The sequence below is a fragment of the Oncorhynchus mykiss genome, chromosome 21 (assembly GCF_013265735.2).
Source record: "Oncorhynchus mykiss isolate Arlee chromosome 21, USDA_OmykA_1.1, whole genome shotgun sequence".
Lineage (NCBI taxonomy): Eukaryota > Metazoa > Chordata > Actinopteri > Salmoniformes > Salmonidae > Oncorhynchus > Oncorhynchus mykiss.
Window position 1 is genome coordinate 49,987,570 of NC_048585.1, and position 18,350 is coordinate 50,005,919.

At 43.2% G+C, this 18,350-nt stretch overlaps 1 protein-coding gene across 8 annotated transcripts in view; it reads left to right on the plus strand.

The window, feature by feature from the left end:
* The window catches only part of LOC110500629 (serine/threonine-protein phosphatase 2B catalytic subunit alpha isoform), a 136,811-nt gene that overhangs the window by 96,983 nt on the left and 21,478 nt on the right, over positions 1-18,350 (plus strand). For all 8 annotated transcript variants that reach the window (XM_036958092.1, XM_036958094.1, XM_021578104.2 and 5 more), the window contains 2 exons: positions 9,323-9,400; positions 10,020-10,114. In XM_036958092.1, coding sequence (XP_036813987.1) covers positions 9,323-9,400; positions 10,020-10,114 — 173 coding nt within the window. The remainder of the gene's footprint in view (positions 1-9,322; positions 9,401-10,019; positions 10,115-18,350) is intronic.

The following is an 18,350-nucleotide window of genomic DNA, read 5'->3' on the forward strand; positions in this document are numbered from 1 at the left end:
CACTTGACTTATACTGGGCAAAAATATATACACAACATGCAACAATTTCAAAGATTTTACTGAGTTATAGTTCATATTAGGAAATCAGTCAATTAAAGTAATTTCATTAGGCCCTAATCTATGGATTTCACATGACAGGGAATACAAAATGCATCTGTTGGTCACAGATATCTTGAAATAAAGAGAGGGGCGTGGATCAGAAAACCAGTCAGTATCTGGTGTGATCACCATTTTCCTCATGCATCGCAACACATCTCCTTCGCATAGAGTTGATCAGGCTATTGATTGTGGCCTGTAGAACGTTTTCCCACTACTCTTCAATGACTGTGTGAAGTTTCTGGATATTGGCGGGAACTGGAACATGCTGTCGTACACGTTGATCCAGAGCATCCCAAACATGCTCAATGGGTGACATGTCTGGTGAGTATGCAGGCCATGGAAGAACTGGGACATTTTCAGCTTCCATGAATTGTGTACAGATCCTTGTGATGTTATCATTCTGAAACATGAGGTGATGGCAGCAGATGAATGGGTTGACAATGGGCCTCAGGATCTTGTCATGGTATCTCTGTGCATTCACATTGCCATAGATAAAATGCAATTGTGTTTGTTGTCCATAGCTCATGCCTGCCCATACCATAACCCCACCGCCACCATGGGGCACTCCGTTCACAACATTGGCATCAGTAAACCGCTCACTCACAAGACGCCATGCACGTGGTCTGCCGGTTGAACGTACTGCAAAATTCTCTAAAGCAATGTTGGAGGCAGCTTTTGGTAGAGAAATTAACATTAAATTATCTGGCAACAGCTCTGGTGGACATTCCTGCAGTCAGCATGTCAGTTGCACGCTCTCTCAACTTAAGACATCTGTGGCATTGTGTTGTGTGACAAAACTGCAGATTTTCGAGTGACCTTTTATTGTCCCCATCAGAAGGTGAACCTGTGTAATGATCATGCTGTGTAATCAGCTTCTTGATATGCCACACCTGTCAGGTGGATGGATTATCTTGGGAAAGGAGAAATGCTCACTAAAAGGGATATAAACATATTTGTGCACAACATTTTAGAGAAATACGTATTTTGTTTCAGGTCATGAAACATGGGACCAACACTTTACATGTTGCATTTATAATTGTGTTCAGTGTAGATTTGTATATGACCCAACAGTTTGCTATAAATTCTCCTGCTTGACTTAGATTTGTGTATGACCCAACAGTTTGCTGTAAATGGACCTGCTTGAGTTAGATTTGTATATGTCCCAACAGTTTATTGTAAATGGTCCTGCTAGAGTTAGATTTGTAAATGACCCAACAATTTGCTGTAAAGGGTCCTGATTTAGATTTGTATATGTCCCAACAGTTTACTGTAAATGGTCCTACTAGAGTTAGATATGTATATGTCCCAACAGTTTACTGTAAACGGTCCTACTAGAGTTAGATTTGTATATGTCCTAACAGTTTACTGTAAATGGTCCTACTAGAGTTAGATTTGTATATGTCCCAACAGTTTACTGTAAATGGTCCTACTAGAGTTAGATATGTATATGTCCCAACAGTTTACTGTAAACGGTCCTACTAGAGTTAGATTTGTATATGTCCTAACAGTTTACTGTAAATGGTCCTACTAGAGTTAGATTTGTATATGTCCCAACAGTTTACTGTAAATGGTCCTACTAGAGTTAGATTTGTATATGTCCCAAGAGTTTACTTACTGTAAATGGTCTAGCTTGACATATATTTGTAAATGACCCAACAGTTTACTGTACATGGTTTGGCTTGACTTAGATTTGTATATGACCCAATCTTTTGCTGTAAATTGTCTCGCTTGACTATCTGCCAGACAATAGGGACCCTGTCAGGGAGAGAAATGTCACCCCTGTCACTTGAGAGAGTGTAAGAGAGCTGTGTTGTCGCTTTCGGGTTCTGGCTGCTAGTGATATTTCCATGGTATGCCCCTGCCATCTCTGATATCTCTGATATCTCAGTTACAAGGACCCAGTATACTAAATCCAGTAGGATCGACTATTGACAGAGGGACAGTGATTTAAAGGTGATGGGCACTGTTTGTACACTTAAAATACATATTTCCTTCCAGGCTTCCTTGAAGTAATCCCTAATTTGGCATCACTGCATGGGTTTTATGGCATATCAGATCAGTGATTACTTCGAGGAAGGAAGGATGCATTTTAAAAGTAATGCAGTGTATTAGGAAAATATTCAGACCCCTTGACTTTTTCAAAATGTTGTTGTGTTACAGCCTTATTCTAAAATGTATTAAATTATTTGTTTTCCTCATCAATCTACACACAATATCCCATAATGACTAAATGAAAACAGGTTTAAAAACATTTTAGCAAATGTATTCCAAATAAAAAACAGGAATACCTTATTTACATAAGTATTCAGAACCTTTTTCCATTGATCATCCTTGAGATGTTTCTACAACTTGGAGTCCACCTGTGGTAAATTAAATTGATTGGACATGATTTGGAAAGGCACACACCTGTCTATCTAAGGTCCAACAGTTGACAATGCATGTCAGAGCAAAAACCAAGCCATGATGTTGAAGGAATTGTCCGTAGAGCTCTGAGACAGGATTGTGTAGAGGCACAGATCTGTGGAAGGGTACCAAAAAATGTCTGCACCATTGAAGGTCCCCAAGAACACAGTGGCCTCCATCATTCTGATGGGTTCTGACTCCTAAACTTGAAATGGTGTTAATCATTACGTATCCTATGGAAATGAGGGGTGCTACAGTCTGGTTTCTACACCATAAGTGAATGGTTATCTGTAGGAGGAATGTATATGGTGTGGTCAATTAAGGGTGGATATGAGCCAGCGGCTTGGAGTGTACCGAGTAAAAGAAAGGCAATCACATGGTTGCAGTCACTGATAAGGGTGGAGAGCTGTGGATTAGGGGGGATTTGGGACTGAGTTCAGCTCAAGTCACATTAAGGGAGAAGGAACAGTTTATTACCCACATCACTTAACTTCCTGCCTAGTGATAAATATGTAATGTTTAGAGGGAAGGAGGAGACTGCATCCAAATTGGGGTGTATATCCTTGTCTTTGTCTGTTCAGCTGTCTAACCCTTTGGGTAAAGAAACTTGTTTTGAGCTCTAATAATCGTCTGTGAGTTTTTACTCGGTTCATTTAGAACCTAATAATTCTTAAATGGAAGAAGTTTAGAAAAACCAAGACTCTTCCTGGAGTTGGCCGCCTAGCCAAACTGAGCAATCGGGGGAGAAGGGCCTTGGTGAAGAAGGTAACCAAGAACCCGATGGTCACACTGACAGAGCTCCAGAGTTTCTTTCTGGAGATGGGAAAACCTTCCAGAAGGACAACCATCTCTGCAGTACTCCACCAATCAGGCCTTTTAAGGTAGAGTAGCCAGAAGGAAGCCACTCCTCAGTAAAAGGCACATGACAGCCTGCTTGGAGTTAAAGGAATCTGACCATGAGAAACAAAATGCTCTGGTCTGATGAAACCAAGATTGGATTCTTTGGCCTGAATGCCAAGCGTCACGTTTGGAGGTTACCCGGCACATCCCTACGGTGAAGCATGGTGGTGGCAGTATCATGCTGGGGGGGGGTCTTTTTCAGTGGCAGGGACTGGGAGACTGGTCAGGAACGAGGGAAAGATGAATGGAGCAAAGTACAGAGAGATCCTTGCTGAAAACCTGCTCCAGAGCACTCAGGACCTTAGACTAGACTTAGACTAGACTTAGACTTAGACAATTAGACAACAACCCTAAGCACACAGCAAAGACAACGCAGGAGTGGCTTCGGGACAAGTCTTTGAATGTCCTTGAGTGGCCCAGCCAGAGCCTGGACTTTAACCCGATCGATCATCTCTGGAGAGCCCTGAAAATAGCTGTGCAGCGATGCTCCCCATCCAACCTGACAGAGCTTGAGAGGATCTGCAGAGAAGAATGGGAGAAACTCCCCAAATACAGGTGTGCCAAGCTTGTAGCATCATTCCCAAGAAGACTCGAGGCTGTTATCACTGCCAAAGGTGCTTGAATAAGGTACTGAGTAAAGGATCTGAGTATTTATGTAAATGTGATTTATTTATAAGAACCTGTTTTTGCATTGTCATTATGGGGTATTGTGTGTAGATTGAGTTAATAAAAAAAAAACTGAGAAACTAAGCAAGAGGACAAGTACATTAGTGTCTAGTTTGAGTAACAGACGTCTAACAAGTCCTCAACTGGCAGCTTCATTAAATAGTACCTGCAAAACACCAGACTCAACGTCAATAGTGAAGAGGCGACTCCGGGATGCTGGCCTTCTAGGCAGAGCTGCAAAGAAAAAGCCATATCTCAGACTGGCCAATAAAAATAAAAGATTAAGATGGACAAAAGAACATAGACACTGGACAGAGGAACTCTGCCTAGAAGGCCAGCTTCTTCACTATTGACGTCGAGTCTGGTGTTTTGCGGGCACTATTTAATGAAGCTGCCGGTTGAGGACTTGTTTGGCGTCTGTTTCTCAAACTAGACACTCTAATGTACTTGTCCTCTTGCTCAGTTGTGCACCGGGGCCTCCCACTCCTCTTTCTACTCTGGTTAGATTCTGTTTGCACTGTTCTGTGAAGGGAGTAGTACACAGCGTTGTACGAGATCTTCAGTTTCTTGGCAATGTCTTTCATGGAATAGCCTTCATTTCTCAGAACAAGAATAGACTGATGAGTTTCAGATGAAAGTTCTTTGTTTCTGGTCATTTTGAGCCTGTAATCAAACCCACAAATGCTGATGCTCCAGATACTCAACTAGTCTAAAGAAGGCCAGTCTTATTGCTTCTTTAATCAGACAACAGTTTTCAGCTGTGCTAACATAATTGAAAAGGGGTTTTCTAATGATCAATTAGCCTTTTAAAATGATAAACTTGGATTAGCTAACACAACGATTGGAACACAGGAGTGTTAATTGCTGATAATGAGCCTCTGTACGCCTATGTACAGTCGTAGCCAAAAGTTTTGAGAATGACACAAATATAAATTTTCACAAAGTCTGCTGCCTCAGTTTGTATGATGGCAATTTGCATATACTCCAGAATATTATGAAGAGTGATCAGATGGATTGCAATTAATTGCAAAGTCCCTCTTTGCTATGCAAATGAACTGAATCCCCCAAAAAACATTTCCACTGCATTTCAGCCCTGCCACAAAAGGACCAGCTGACATCATGTCAGTGATTCTCTCGTTAACACAGGTGTGAGTGTTGACGAGGACAAGCCTGGAGATCACTCTGTCATACTGATTGAGTTCGAATAACAGACTAGAAGCTTCAGGGTAGCCTAGTGGTTAGAGCGTTGGACTAGTAACCGGAAGGTTGCAAGTTCAAACCCCGAGCTGGCAAGGTACAAATCTGTCGTTCTGCCCCTGAACAGGCAGTTAACCCACTGTTCCTAGGCTGTCATTGAAAATAAGAATTTGTTCTTAACTGACTTGCCTAGTTAAAAAAAAAATTTTTTAAAAAAGGGTGGTGCTTGGAATCATTGTTCTTTCTCTGTCAACCATGGTTACTTGCAAGGAAACACGTGCCGTCATCATTGCTTTGCACAAAAAGGGCTTCACAGGCAAGGATATTGCTGCCAGTAAGATTGCACCTAAATCGACCATTTATCGGATCATCAAGAACTTCAAGGAGAGGGGTTCAATTGTTGGGAAGAAGTCTTCAGGGTGCCCAAGAAAGTCCAGCAAGCTCCAGGACCGTCTCCTAAAGTTGATTCAGCTGCGGGATTGGGGCACCACCAGTACCGAGCTTGCTCAGGAATTGCAGCAGACAGGTGTGAGTGCATCTGCATGCACAGTAACTTTTGGAGGATGGCCTGGTGTCAAAAAGGGCAGCAAAGAAGCCACTTCTCTCAAGGAAAAACAGACTGATATTCTGCAAAAGGTACAGGGATTGGACTGCTGAGGACTGGGGTAAAGTCATTTTCTCTAATAAATCCCCTTTATGATTATTTGGGGCATCTGGAAAAAAAGCTTATCGGGAGAAGACAAGGTGAGCGCTACCGTCAGTCCTGTGTCATGCCAACAGTAAAGCATCCTGAGCCCATTCATGTGTGGGGTTGCTTCTCAGCCAAGGGAGTCTGCTCACTCACAATTTTGCCTAAGAACACAGCCATGAATTAAGAATGGTACCAACACTTCCTCCGAGAGCAATTTCTCCCAACCATCAAGGGACAGTTTGGTGGCGAACAATGCCCTTTCCAGCATGATTGCGCACCTTGCCATAAGGCAAAAGTGATAACTAAGTGGCTCGGGGAACAAAACATCAATATTTTGGGTCCATGGCCAGGAAACTCCCCAGACCTTAATCCCATTGAGAACTTGTGGTCAATCCTCAAGAGGCGGGTGGACTAACAAAAACCCACAAATTCTGACAAACTCCAAGCATTGATTATGCAAGAATGGGCTGCCATCAGTCAGGATGTGGCCCAGAAGTTAATTGGCAGCATGCCAGGGCGGATTGCAGAGGTCTTGAAAAAGAAGGGTCAACACTTCAAACATTGACTCTTTGCATCAACTTCATGTAATTGTCAATAAAAGCCTTTGACACTTATGAAATGCTTGTAAATATACTTCAGTATTCCATAGTAACATCTGACAAAAATATCTAAAGACACTGAAGCAGCAAACTTTGTGAAAATTTATATTTGTGTCATTCTCAAAACTTTTGGCCACGACTGTAGATATTCCATTAAAAATCAGCTGTTTCCAGCTACAATAGTCATTTACAACATTAGCAATGTCTACACTGTATTTCTGATCAATATAATGTTATTTTAATGGGAAGAAAATGTGTTTTTATTTAAAAAACAAGGACATTTCTAAGTGACCCCAAACTTTTGAACGGTAGTGTATATTTTAGAGTAAGGCTGTAACGTAACATAATGTGGAAAAAGTCAAGGTGTCTGAATACTTTCCGAATACACTGTTTGAACAGGGTCCTTGTCAATGGCTGTTGTAGTATAAACACTCAAACAGGATCGGACAGTAAAATTCCAACCCAGGTTAGGTGCTTCCTCCTGAACCCTAGCCCAACAGCCTCCTGTGTCTTCTTGGCTTGGCTTAAATTCCTCTGTGGCCTTGGGCTGCATCCCAAATGTCACTACATTTCCCTACATAGTGCACTCCTTTTGACCAGAGTCCTTTATGGGTAGTGCACTATATAGGGAATAGGATGCTATTTGACATGTAACCTTGTTGTTTTCCCCTAGGCTGGATCTGCCTGCAGGGCTCATTGTAATTGGCAGCACACTTGCATGCTGAGTTTATGGGCCAGCTTCAAGCTCCAGACTAAAAGGAGAACAATTCGCCAGTCGGAGAAAAAATACTCAGTTTAGTCCCTTTTCCTGATTCTGACAGCTGTGTCTTATTCCAGCACCATAGGCCCCCTCATAACTGTTTTACACACATTACTGAGGTGTGAAATTGCATGTTGTTTTGAATACAGGCCCCATCTTTTCAAGCCCGCTATAGCCTAGCGGACACTTTGCTTGTTCACTAAATATGTTTTATTTTTTGAACCATTGATTACTATTTGTGAGTAGCCTAAGCAGGTAATTGCATGGTATTTTCGCTACTTTATGAAAATAGCCCTTAATTGGATTTTGGCTGTACAATTGATTCACAGAGTACACTGTCAGATTTGAGGTAGACAGGGTGTGCATGTATTTGTTAGGGACAGTGCACAACTGTTGGATGGCCAACATCTGTGTCCTAGAACAGATGTCAAATGCTTTCAGCACAAACATGTATTTAGTCTTCTGAGAAATACCTAGCAACAGCATCTGCTAAACAGTGAAAGGTGCATGGAAAGAAATAATGGATTCAAATAATGAATCGAGATGGATATTAGATGCACACTTTTTATTATCCTCGACGCAATGCGATCACACCACAAAGAAACCGTACACACACTTAGGCAATGTTCCTCTTTCAGTTGTATTTTCTCTCCTCATGTGACCAGTAACAGAATGAACTTATACGTAGACCTATTTCTAGGTTTAAGTCCACCTTGAGTGACAAAGCAAAGTACTCTCAGCTGAGAAGCCTGATGTGCAACTGTGCCACTCAAAGCGTATCCTGTTACCCGTCTGACAAGGAAATGTGATTTGAGACACATTTGTTTACTTTTAGTGAAGTGAGAATTATTGTTATCTTGTCTACTATTTGTCCTGGATATTAACTGTAGGGTGAGGACATTGGATGTTACCAGAAGTGCCCAGTGGCCAGAAGTGCAAGGCTTCACGAAAAAAAATCCATCTACCTATCACACAGAGCTAAGCTACCCTCTAGCTCCAAAAGCATTCAGCAATGGAGACTCGTACTGAGCAAAGAGCATGACCATTGTTATGCAAATGAGCCATATCCAGCAACAAGCACTTGAGTTTAGCCTCCTGCGCAGAGCTAAATGATCTCACGAACGTCACGCATTTACTAATGTACAGCTGATGTGTATTTTTCTCAGTGTGAAATGGTTGATTGTTTGAAGCCTACAATACAATACCAACATGAGTAGGTTGCACAATGAGTGTGGTTCTTTGAACGATTGGTAAACAGTCTGAGAATATTGCATATTTATCCTTGGATGGCTCTCATGTGACATCAGCTGTTCATGGACTAGCCTTTAGAAGTTGTTGTGGTCGGGAGTTATGGAAGGATTTGGACTCACAGTTGCATTCTGTTTCCCAAGGTCACTCACTTACTAAACGTTCCTTCTCCGGTAGTTGATTTAGGAATGTTTTCAACGTAACTGTTTTTTTAGGGGGTTGTTGGCTGTGTGACTAGGGCCTACCTCACTGAGAGCGAAAGGACATTTCCAGTGGACTTTTGGTGTCTTTGGTAAGGAAAGGTTATGGCATGGAAAATACTGCAACTGTCCTATACTGTAATTACTGTCAGTTTGTTTTGGCCACCTTCATCTCAGCCTGTTCAGAACCGCATGAGTATGCAAAAGCTACACAAACACACGAACATACACACACACACACACACACACACACACACACACACGAACATACACACACACACACACACACACACACACACACACACACACAAACATACACACACACACACACACACACTAAATAAATAAAGTGTTTGTTGAGAAACCACACACCTGCTGGATTATTTTGTTTACCCTTTCTGATGGTAACATGATGAAGATGCATCTGCTATATTTACAAATGTATTCAAATACATTTGAATGAATATCTATTTCAATTATGTGTCAACGAAATCTAATCACTGTCTTTAGATCAAATTAGACCCGTTAATCAAGCATGTGTCATCTTGTCTTCCAACAGCTACCCCGCTGTCTGCGACTTTCTACAACACAATAACTTGTTATCTGTCATTCGAGCCCATGAAGCACAGGACGCCGGGTAAGTGTCCTCTTTTTACCCTCCGCTGACTGCTACAGCCCTTCTCCTTGGACAACTATGTCGCTTGAGTTTACGCAAGTAAACATTTGAACCTGTTGTTTACTAAAAAATGGTGCTGTATTAAAAGTTACAGAGTTTTGGCCATCAGAGCCCCTTCAAAGGACTTTGATAGCAAGCATGTCAAAACGTTGAAGAAAAGGCTGAGGCAGAGGGGAGCGCCCAAACTGACCGAAGGCTTGTCGCCCTGTTTGTTTTTCTGCACTCCCGCTGCTTGTCCACGCAGACGTCTGGTCCCACTCAAAGAGCAAGGACAGCTTGACGTACAAGTCAGCCTTAGGCACAGCTCTAGGATCAGATTACCGTGTCCAAATCAATGAAATTACTCCTCAGGGCACTGTTGACTTCATCCACATGCACAATGTGTATGTTACATTATTATATGACCTGTTGTAATATATGCCATTTAGCAGGCCCCTTTATCCAAAACGATTTTAAAGTAATGCGTGTGTGTACATTTCAGATGGTCCTGGGAATCGAACCCGCTGCTCTACCACACTGAGCTACAGAGTATTAGGTAGTGTAACGGCGACGGTAATCATGATGCCGTCTCTCCCTCTAGGTACCGCATGTACAGGAAGAGCCAGACGACAGGGTTTCCTTCTCTCATCACCATCTTCTCAGCACCCAACTACCTAGACGTCTACAATAACAAAGGTAAGCACAGAGTCCCCAGTATTCATTACCTCGACTATGTATTAGTTTATTTTGCGTCTCTTGGGTTGGTTTAGATGGGGATGGGCTGGACTGGACTAACTGCGGTCCATTTGGCATGCACACTCTGGAGGAGGCTGGACACAGACAGACCTTTGTGAAGTGAGTCAGCACAAAAAGTCTCAGAGCGACTCTTTTTGTCCAATAGGGGCACCAAAGGGGAGTTTCCAGGACAGGGAGAAGGGGATGGGGCTGTTTTTGACACACACACACAGAGAAAGAGACTGCCATTTTCCCCATGGGGGCATATTTTCGCATAGGTGTGAATTGGGGCAAAGCCAGTGAGTTTACTTGAGGGCATGTGTTGAGATGTTTTGAAGTATTTTTCTTACAGTGGGCTATGTTTACAGGTTGTTGTTTTAACCTTGGTGTTCCCTGTTCTCGGCACACTTTGATATCTAATCCCAGCTTTGCCAACTCAAAGGTAAAGAGCTTTAAATAGCCAGCCTTGTGGAGCACAGTCAGGAACGCAGGCAATTACTCAGCCCTGTTAGATTCTACTTCCCACTGTAGTTTTATGGTGCATTTAACATCGGTTGCATATTTCCTCAAATGTTTTTTTTATGGTTAAAAAGAGTTTGACTCAGGCGATGTCGTTTTCTAGGATTATTTTCAAATTCTCTTGAAACAACAAGGGATAGTGCTTCTAAATGAAGAGGTAAGAAGAGAACATTCTCTATGTTATTTCTGTTAAGAACCGCCCAATGAGGCACAAATATGTTTAGAATCTGTCTGATCATTAAATTAGGCGGGGGCAGGGGCAGGGCGCCCAATTGAAACGCAAGTGACCGTAATAGATTGATCTTCTCTCATCTTGGACTGGGGCCTCGGTTGCGAGCGCTGCAGTCTAGTGATTGATGGCCGGTCGATGGCCACTGTAAATCTAAAAGGAGCCCGTCGTCTCTATGAAGACGTTGCCAGATTCAAATTAACCGGGGCCCCTCCCCAATGGTCTGCGGTCCTGGGACAGTGTAACCCTTATCAGAGAGGGGATGCCGTCAGAGCCAGGAAACCCCTAGCCGGTGGTTTCACAGGTAAAGAAATAAAAACCAAAACACAAAGGCCAACATTGCTGAGTGGATAAAATGTAAAGGCCACATAGCTCCTTTTTTTAAGGATAAGATAAATTGTAGAATCAGATTGTTCCACCCCTGAGACAAGGGTCTACTACTCTACAGGGTCTCCTGTCAGGGGTCAAGTTGTCTGTGGTCACATGAGCTGGAGCTGTGTTGTCACTAATGGTCACTCAGGCTAATGTGTTTTGCTCCTCCTGCTACTTCCCTGACATTACACTGGTGTGTAGAGAGAGATGAACTATGGTACACCCTGCACTCAAATGAAAACACACCGCCATGATTGCTCTCTCCTGCTCCCTCCCTCTCTCGCTCCCTCCCTCTCTCTCACTCTCCTCTCTCCCACCCCCTCTCTCTCTCTTTATCCTTTCTCTCCATGAGCTGTAAACATGAAAACTGGCTGCTGCAACACAATATAGAGGAGGTTGGAGGACTCCAAGGGGGAAATAATATTTGTGCATGCTATATTGTCTAGCTGCTTAATTAAAATCTCCCAGCTCAACAAGACCCTTCGGTCGCTGGGCCTGCCTCTTGGACAGTGATGGCAATTACGCATATTCAAACACATATAAGGCATTTACCTGTTTTTCCCCTGCCGTATGTTGTTGGTGCTTGTGTTTAGACAGTTGGAAGTGTGACGGGGAGACAGAAGTAGATGGACGGCTTTGAAAGTGTCAGACTGGGGATTCAGGCATGTGTGGTGAGAAGTTGGCTGTGTTAATCACCAGGTCAAACTTCAGCACAAACATTTAGCCTACCTGCTTCTTAATCAGCACAAACATTTAGCCTACCTGCTTCTTAATCAGCACAAACATTTAGCCTACCTGCTTCTTAATCAGCACAAACATTTAGCCTACCTGCTTCTTAATCAGCACAAACATTTAGCCTACCTGCTTCTTAATCAGCACAAACATTTAGCCTACCTGCTTCTTAATCAGCACAAACATTTAGCCTACCTGCTTCTTAATCAGCACAAACATTTAGCCTACCTGCTTCTTAATCAGCACAAACATTTAGCCTACCTGCTTCTTAATCAGCACAAACATTTAGCCTACCTGCTTCTTAAACAGCCATCTTTCCCCTTCTCTCTCCTGTTTTTCGTTGATATAGTGAAATTAGAGATGGATTGAAATTGCTGTTGCTCTAGAGAGGACAGGCTCAGAGATATGGCCGAGGCCATTGTTCATTGACCTCTGGGGGTCAAATGTCAAGAGTTCAGTTTCCTGTGAGGTTGGCATGTGGCGGTGCGATCGTACGAGGGGTGGAAAGAGATGGCATGCTGGCGTGGAAAAAATATCACGTTGGCATCCCCGGGGCAGGAATGGTGACAGTGAACAAGGGAATTTTCCGCCTCGTCACGGACGACAGCGTGGGGACCTTGTCTGGATGTTCTGCAGGGATTCCCACTCCCTCCAGCCAGAGCACATCAGAGCAGAATGGGGAGGTTCTGTTTTCCTCTCTGGATTTCTGGGTGGGAAGTTGGATGGGACTCTTGGCAAGAGAGGACCAGTTAACCAATAAACATTCCATTGTTATTATTTAGTCTCCTTCTGTGACTTAACAATAGTTAAGATCAAGACCTAAATTATTGATCAATGACAACTCAATCTGCATTATTACTAACACTGTACTGTGTAGTCTACTGTAGTGCACTGCAACAGTGATCTACTCGGATCAAATATGTGTTCGATGATAAATTGAAGTGAAAAATCAAAACAGCCCATTTCCCTCTATTTCCTGTCTGCCTCTGTTACATGAATACAGAGAGGTAGACCGTAGAGTCTGATGGGCAGACAGACAGTACAGGAGGAAGAATTAAGCCAGAGGAGGTAGAGAGGAACTTTCATCCCTCTGCCCAGCTTCCCTCCATCCCTCCAGACAAAGGGGATCAGAGAGCCGTCCTCGTTACGAAGGGAGGAAAACCCTTCTCAGCAGGCACTCCTCTGTAAATAATGTAGGAGAAGACAGACCGGTGGGTAGGCGTCGGGATGACTTGACCGTGGTAGTGTGTGTGTGTGTGTGTGTTAAAGCACAGAGTCTGGTGTTTTCCCCTAAGAAGCACTAGAGGAGCATGCAGCTTTATCAGAGCAACAGAGACCCCCGGTGGTCATCTGAGGAACTGCAAGGAACCTCCGAAAATATTATGATTATTTTTTTGAAAATGTATTGATTTGTGAGGTTTTTTTTTTAAAACATGTTATTATTTTATGAAAAGCAAGTCACGTGTTAGGAATATAAACCCAGAACGCTGGTGTCACAAACGACAACGAGCTGAGCCTTGTAGCATGAGGGGTTGCTTGTTGTAAGCCACTAACTGCATAGATCCTACAATGCAAGTGGATTTGTGCTTTCTGAGTTTGTGTGTCTGTATCTAAGAGAAGGCACAGCAGCTCATAAGAATGGTTGCTGATACTCAAGGCTGCACCGTTTGCTTGCACCCCCACCCGCTCGTCTCACCACTGTATCACCAACCCCAACTCTCACCAAGCCCACTCCAAGTGAATGTTAGTCTGGCTGTAGCTGTACAGACTCATGACATGCAGATGGCTGGCATGCCGCGTTTGATGACTGGCTATTCTCAAACCCAGTCAGGAGACGCCCTGAGGCAGGAAAGTCCCCACCGGGACCCGACCTCGGTGTCAGCTTTCCCCTCAACGAATCTGGGCCACATTGGCTGGATGTTGCGGGTGGGAGGGGGAGCAGATTGCTGTATAAAGGGGGTTAGGCAGCAGTGTCTGCCTGTGTGGTTCCCTGGCCTGTTGCAACGTGATAACACCTTACCCTGATTAGACCAACTAGGTCATTGGCCCAGGCCCAGGTCTAATACTAATGGGGCTGCTGTGTGAGCCAAAATAGCAGTATTCTAATACAAGTTGGAGTCATACATAATGTATTTGGATTTTTTTATTTTTTATCATCATTCTAAAACATTCATGAGAATCTATAGATTTTTCATGATACAAAAAAGGATTGGATTTTTTGGGGGGACCGCGATTATATGTTTTCTTACTGTACCTACTCATTCAAGGGTTTTCATTTATTTTTTCATTTATATTTTCTACATTGTACAGCAATAGTAACTATGAAATAACACATATGGAATCATGTAGTAACCAAAAAAAGTGTTAAACAAATCAAAACATATTTTATATTTGAGATTCTTCAAAGTAGCCACCCTTTGCCTTGATGACAGTTTTGCACACTATTGGCATTCTCTCAACCAGCTTCATGAGGAATGATTTTCCAACAGTCTTGAAGGAGTTCCCACATATGCTGAGCACTTGTTGGCTGCTTTTCCTTCACTCTGCGGTCCGACTCATCCCAAACCATCTCAATCGGGTTGAGGTCGAGTGATTGCGGAGGCCAGGTCATCTGATGCAGCACTCAATCTCTCCCCTTCTTGGTCAAATAGCCCTTACAACATGTGTTTTGGGTCATTGTTCTGTTGAAAAACAAATGATAATCCAACTTAGTGCAAACCAGATGGGATGGCGTATCGCTGCAGAATGCTGTGGTAGCCATACTGGTTAAGTGTGCCTTGAATTCTAAATAAATCACTGATAGTGTCACCAGCAAAGCACCATCACACCTCCTCCTCCATGCTTCACGGTGGGAATTACACATGCGGAAATCATCCGTTCACCTACTCTGCATCTCAGAAAGACATGGCGGTTGGAACCAAACATCTCAAATTTGGACACATCAGACCAAAGGACAGTTTTCCACTGGTCTAATGTCCATTGCTCGTGTTTCTTGCCCAAGCAAGTCTCTTCTTATTATAATTGTCTTTTAGTAGTGGTTTCTTTGCAGCAATTCGACCATGAAGGCCTGATTCACGCAGTCTCCACTGAACCGTTGATGTTGAGATGTGTCTGTTACTTGAACTCCGTGAAGCATTTATTTGGGCTGTAATCTGAGGTGTAGTTAACTCTGATGAATTTATCCTCTGCAGCAGAGGTAACTCTAGGTCTTCCTTTCCTGTGGCGGTCCTCATGAGAGCCAGTTTCATCATAGCACATGATGGTTTTTGCACTTGAAGAAACTTTAAAAGTTATTGACATTTTCCTGTCTTAAAGTAATGATGGACTGTCGTTTGTCTTTGCTTATTTGAGCTGTTCTTGACATAATATGGACTTGGTCTTTTACCAAATAGGGCTATCTTCTGTATACCGCCCCTACCTTCTCACAACACAACTGATTGGCTCAAACGCATTAAGAAGGAAAAAAAATCAACAAATTAACTTTTAACAAGGCACACCTGTTAATTGAAATGCATTCCAGGTGACTACCTCATGAAGCTGTTTGAGAGAATGCCAAGAGTGTGCAAAGCTGTCATGAAGGCAAAGGGTGGCTACTTTGAAAAATCTCATCTCAAATATATTTTGATTTGTTTAACACTTTTTTGGTTACTACATGATTCCATATGTGTTATTTCATAGTTTTGATGTGTTCACTATTAATCTACTGTAGAAAATTGTACAAATAAAGAAAAGGTGTGTCCAAACTTTTGACTGGTACTGTGTGTTTCTCTCATAAACACTGAGGGTTAAACTGGTTGTTGATACAGCCTCGGTTTCTGACCCCATCTTTGGTATGTTACAATTGCCTCCCAGAGAATTTGGTGTTTTCCACAGATCCAATATTCCATGCATATATTGGCACAGAAAAAACTATGCACAAGACCTCTGGAGACCCCTGTTTGCACTAGACCTCTGGAGCAGTATTGCATACTGTGGCGAACCAAAGCACTCCTCTTGGTTCTCCGATAAACTTTCTCCCTTTGTTTTATCTCCTGTGGAACTTACAAGTAGATTTGCTGTGTTTCAGCGTATTTTTCTGCACCAGCTTTTCCTTTCAACATCCCTCCACCGCCATCCTCTCTCCTTCTGACTCTCCAATCATCTCTCTCTCTATCGCTCTCTATAATCATCTTACTCTCTCTCTCTCTAATCATCTCTCTCTCTCTCTCTCTCCCTCTTCCCTCACTTCATCTCTCTCACCTCCCTCCCCCTCTTCCCTGCCTCTTTCTCATGCTCTCCTTTCACCCTCTCCCTCCATGCCTCCCTCCATTCATCCCTAACCAGAAATTCAAGTTCTTTCTCTAAGGAATGGAGGGAGGGATGGCCCATATGCTGAGCAAGGTGTTTTTCTTGGTTTAATTCATGTTTTAAATCCCTTTAAATGATGCTGGGACTGTAGTGGTGGGGGTTGAGGGCTTGGAATTAAGACGAAAGAACATTCTGGAAGAGCCGACGATGGATTTAAAAGGCCAGCTGTGTTGAACAGGACATAGCGGAGACAGACTAGGTATTTTTAGTTAATACCGCTGTTTTAATTGCAAGACACAATGTCCCTTGTGGTGTAAAACTGACAGGTTTATTGGGGTTTAGTGACGAGCTGGATTTACAGTTTTATGGATAGTTTTATAATGCACTCTATGGATGTTCTAGGATAGAAGGCCCTCTGAATTTATTCATAATGCTATGTACCCCAGTGGTTCGTTCAACATGTTACAGTAGTTTTTACAGTAGTTTACTTAAAGCATCCAGGTATAATTCATTATGATGCAGTTATTAGCCCATTATGATGTATTGTAATCATCTCGAAATGATCCAGACAAAATCATAGAGAGACAAAACATTCTATATATACCTTGCTATAAAACATGAATAACTTACATGCTTATAACAAGTTGTAATACATAATACCTGGATGCTTTTTTTTTTCATTTTCCTTTTTTCTTTGTGTATATATATATATATATATATATATATATATATATATATATATATATATATATATATATATATATATATATATACTGCTCAAAAAATAAAGGGAACACTTAAACAACACAATGTAACTCCAAGTCAATCACACTTCTGTGAAATCAAACTGTCCACTTAGGAAGCAACACTGATTGACAATAAATTTCACATGCTGTTGTGCAAATGGAATAGACAACAGGTGGAAATTATAGGCAATTAGCAAGACACCCCCAATAAAGGAGTGGTTCTGCAGGTGGTGGCCACAGACCACTTCTCAGTTCCAATGCTTCCTGGCTGATGTTTTGGTCACTTTTGAATGCTGGCGGTGCTTTCACCCTAGTGGTAGCATGAGACGGAGTCTACAATCCACACAAGTGGCTCAGGTAGTGCAGCTCTTCCAGGATGGAACATCAATGCGAGCTGTGGCAAGAAGGTTTGCTGTGTCTGTCAGCGTATTGTCCAGAGCATGGAGGTGCTACCAGGAGACAGGCCAGTACATCAGGAGACGTGGAAGAGGCCGTAGGAGGGCAACAACCCAGCAGCAGGACCGCTACCTCCGCCTTTGTGCAAGGAGGAGCAGAAGGAGCACTGCCATAGCCCTGCAAAATGACCTCCAGCAGGCCACAAATGTGCACGTGTCTGCTCAAACGGTCAGAAACAGACTCCATGAGGGTGGTATGAGGGCCCGACGTCCACAGGTGGGGGTTGTGCTTACAGCCCAACACCGTGCAGGACGTTTGGCATTTGCCAGAGAACACCAAGATTGGCAAATTCGCCACTGGCGCCCTGTGCTCTTCACAGATGAAAGCAGGTTCACACTGAGCACATGTGACAGACGTGACAGAGTCTGGAGACGCCATGGAGAACGTTCTGCTGCCTGCAACATCCTCCAGCATGACCGGTTTGGCGGTGGGTCAGTTATGGTGTGGGGTGGCATTTCTTTGTGGGGCCGCACAGCCCTCCATGTGCTCGCCAGAGGTAGCCTGACTGCCATTAGGTACCAAGATGAGATCCTCAGACCCCTTGTGAGACCATATGCTGGTGCGGTTGGCCCTGGGTTCCTCCTAATGCAAGACAATGCTAGACCTCATGTGGCTGGAGTGTGTCAGCAGTTCCTGCAAGAGGAAGGCATTGATGCTATGGACTGGCCCGCCCGTTCCCCAGACCTGAATCCAATTGAGCACATCTGGGACATCATGTCTCGCTCCATCCACCAACAGACTGTCCAGGAGTTAGCGGATGCTTTAGTCCAGGTCTGGGAGGAGATCCCTCAGGAGACCATCCGCCACCTCATCAGGAGCATGCCCAGGCGTTGTAGGGAGGTCATACAGGCACGTG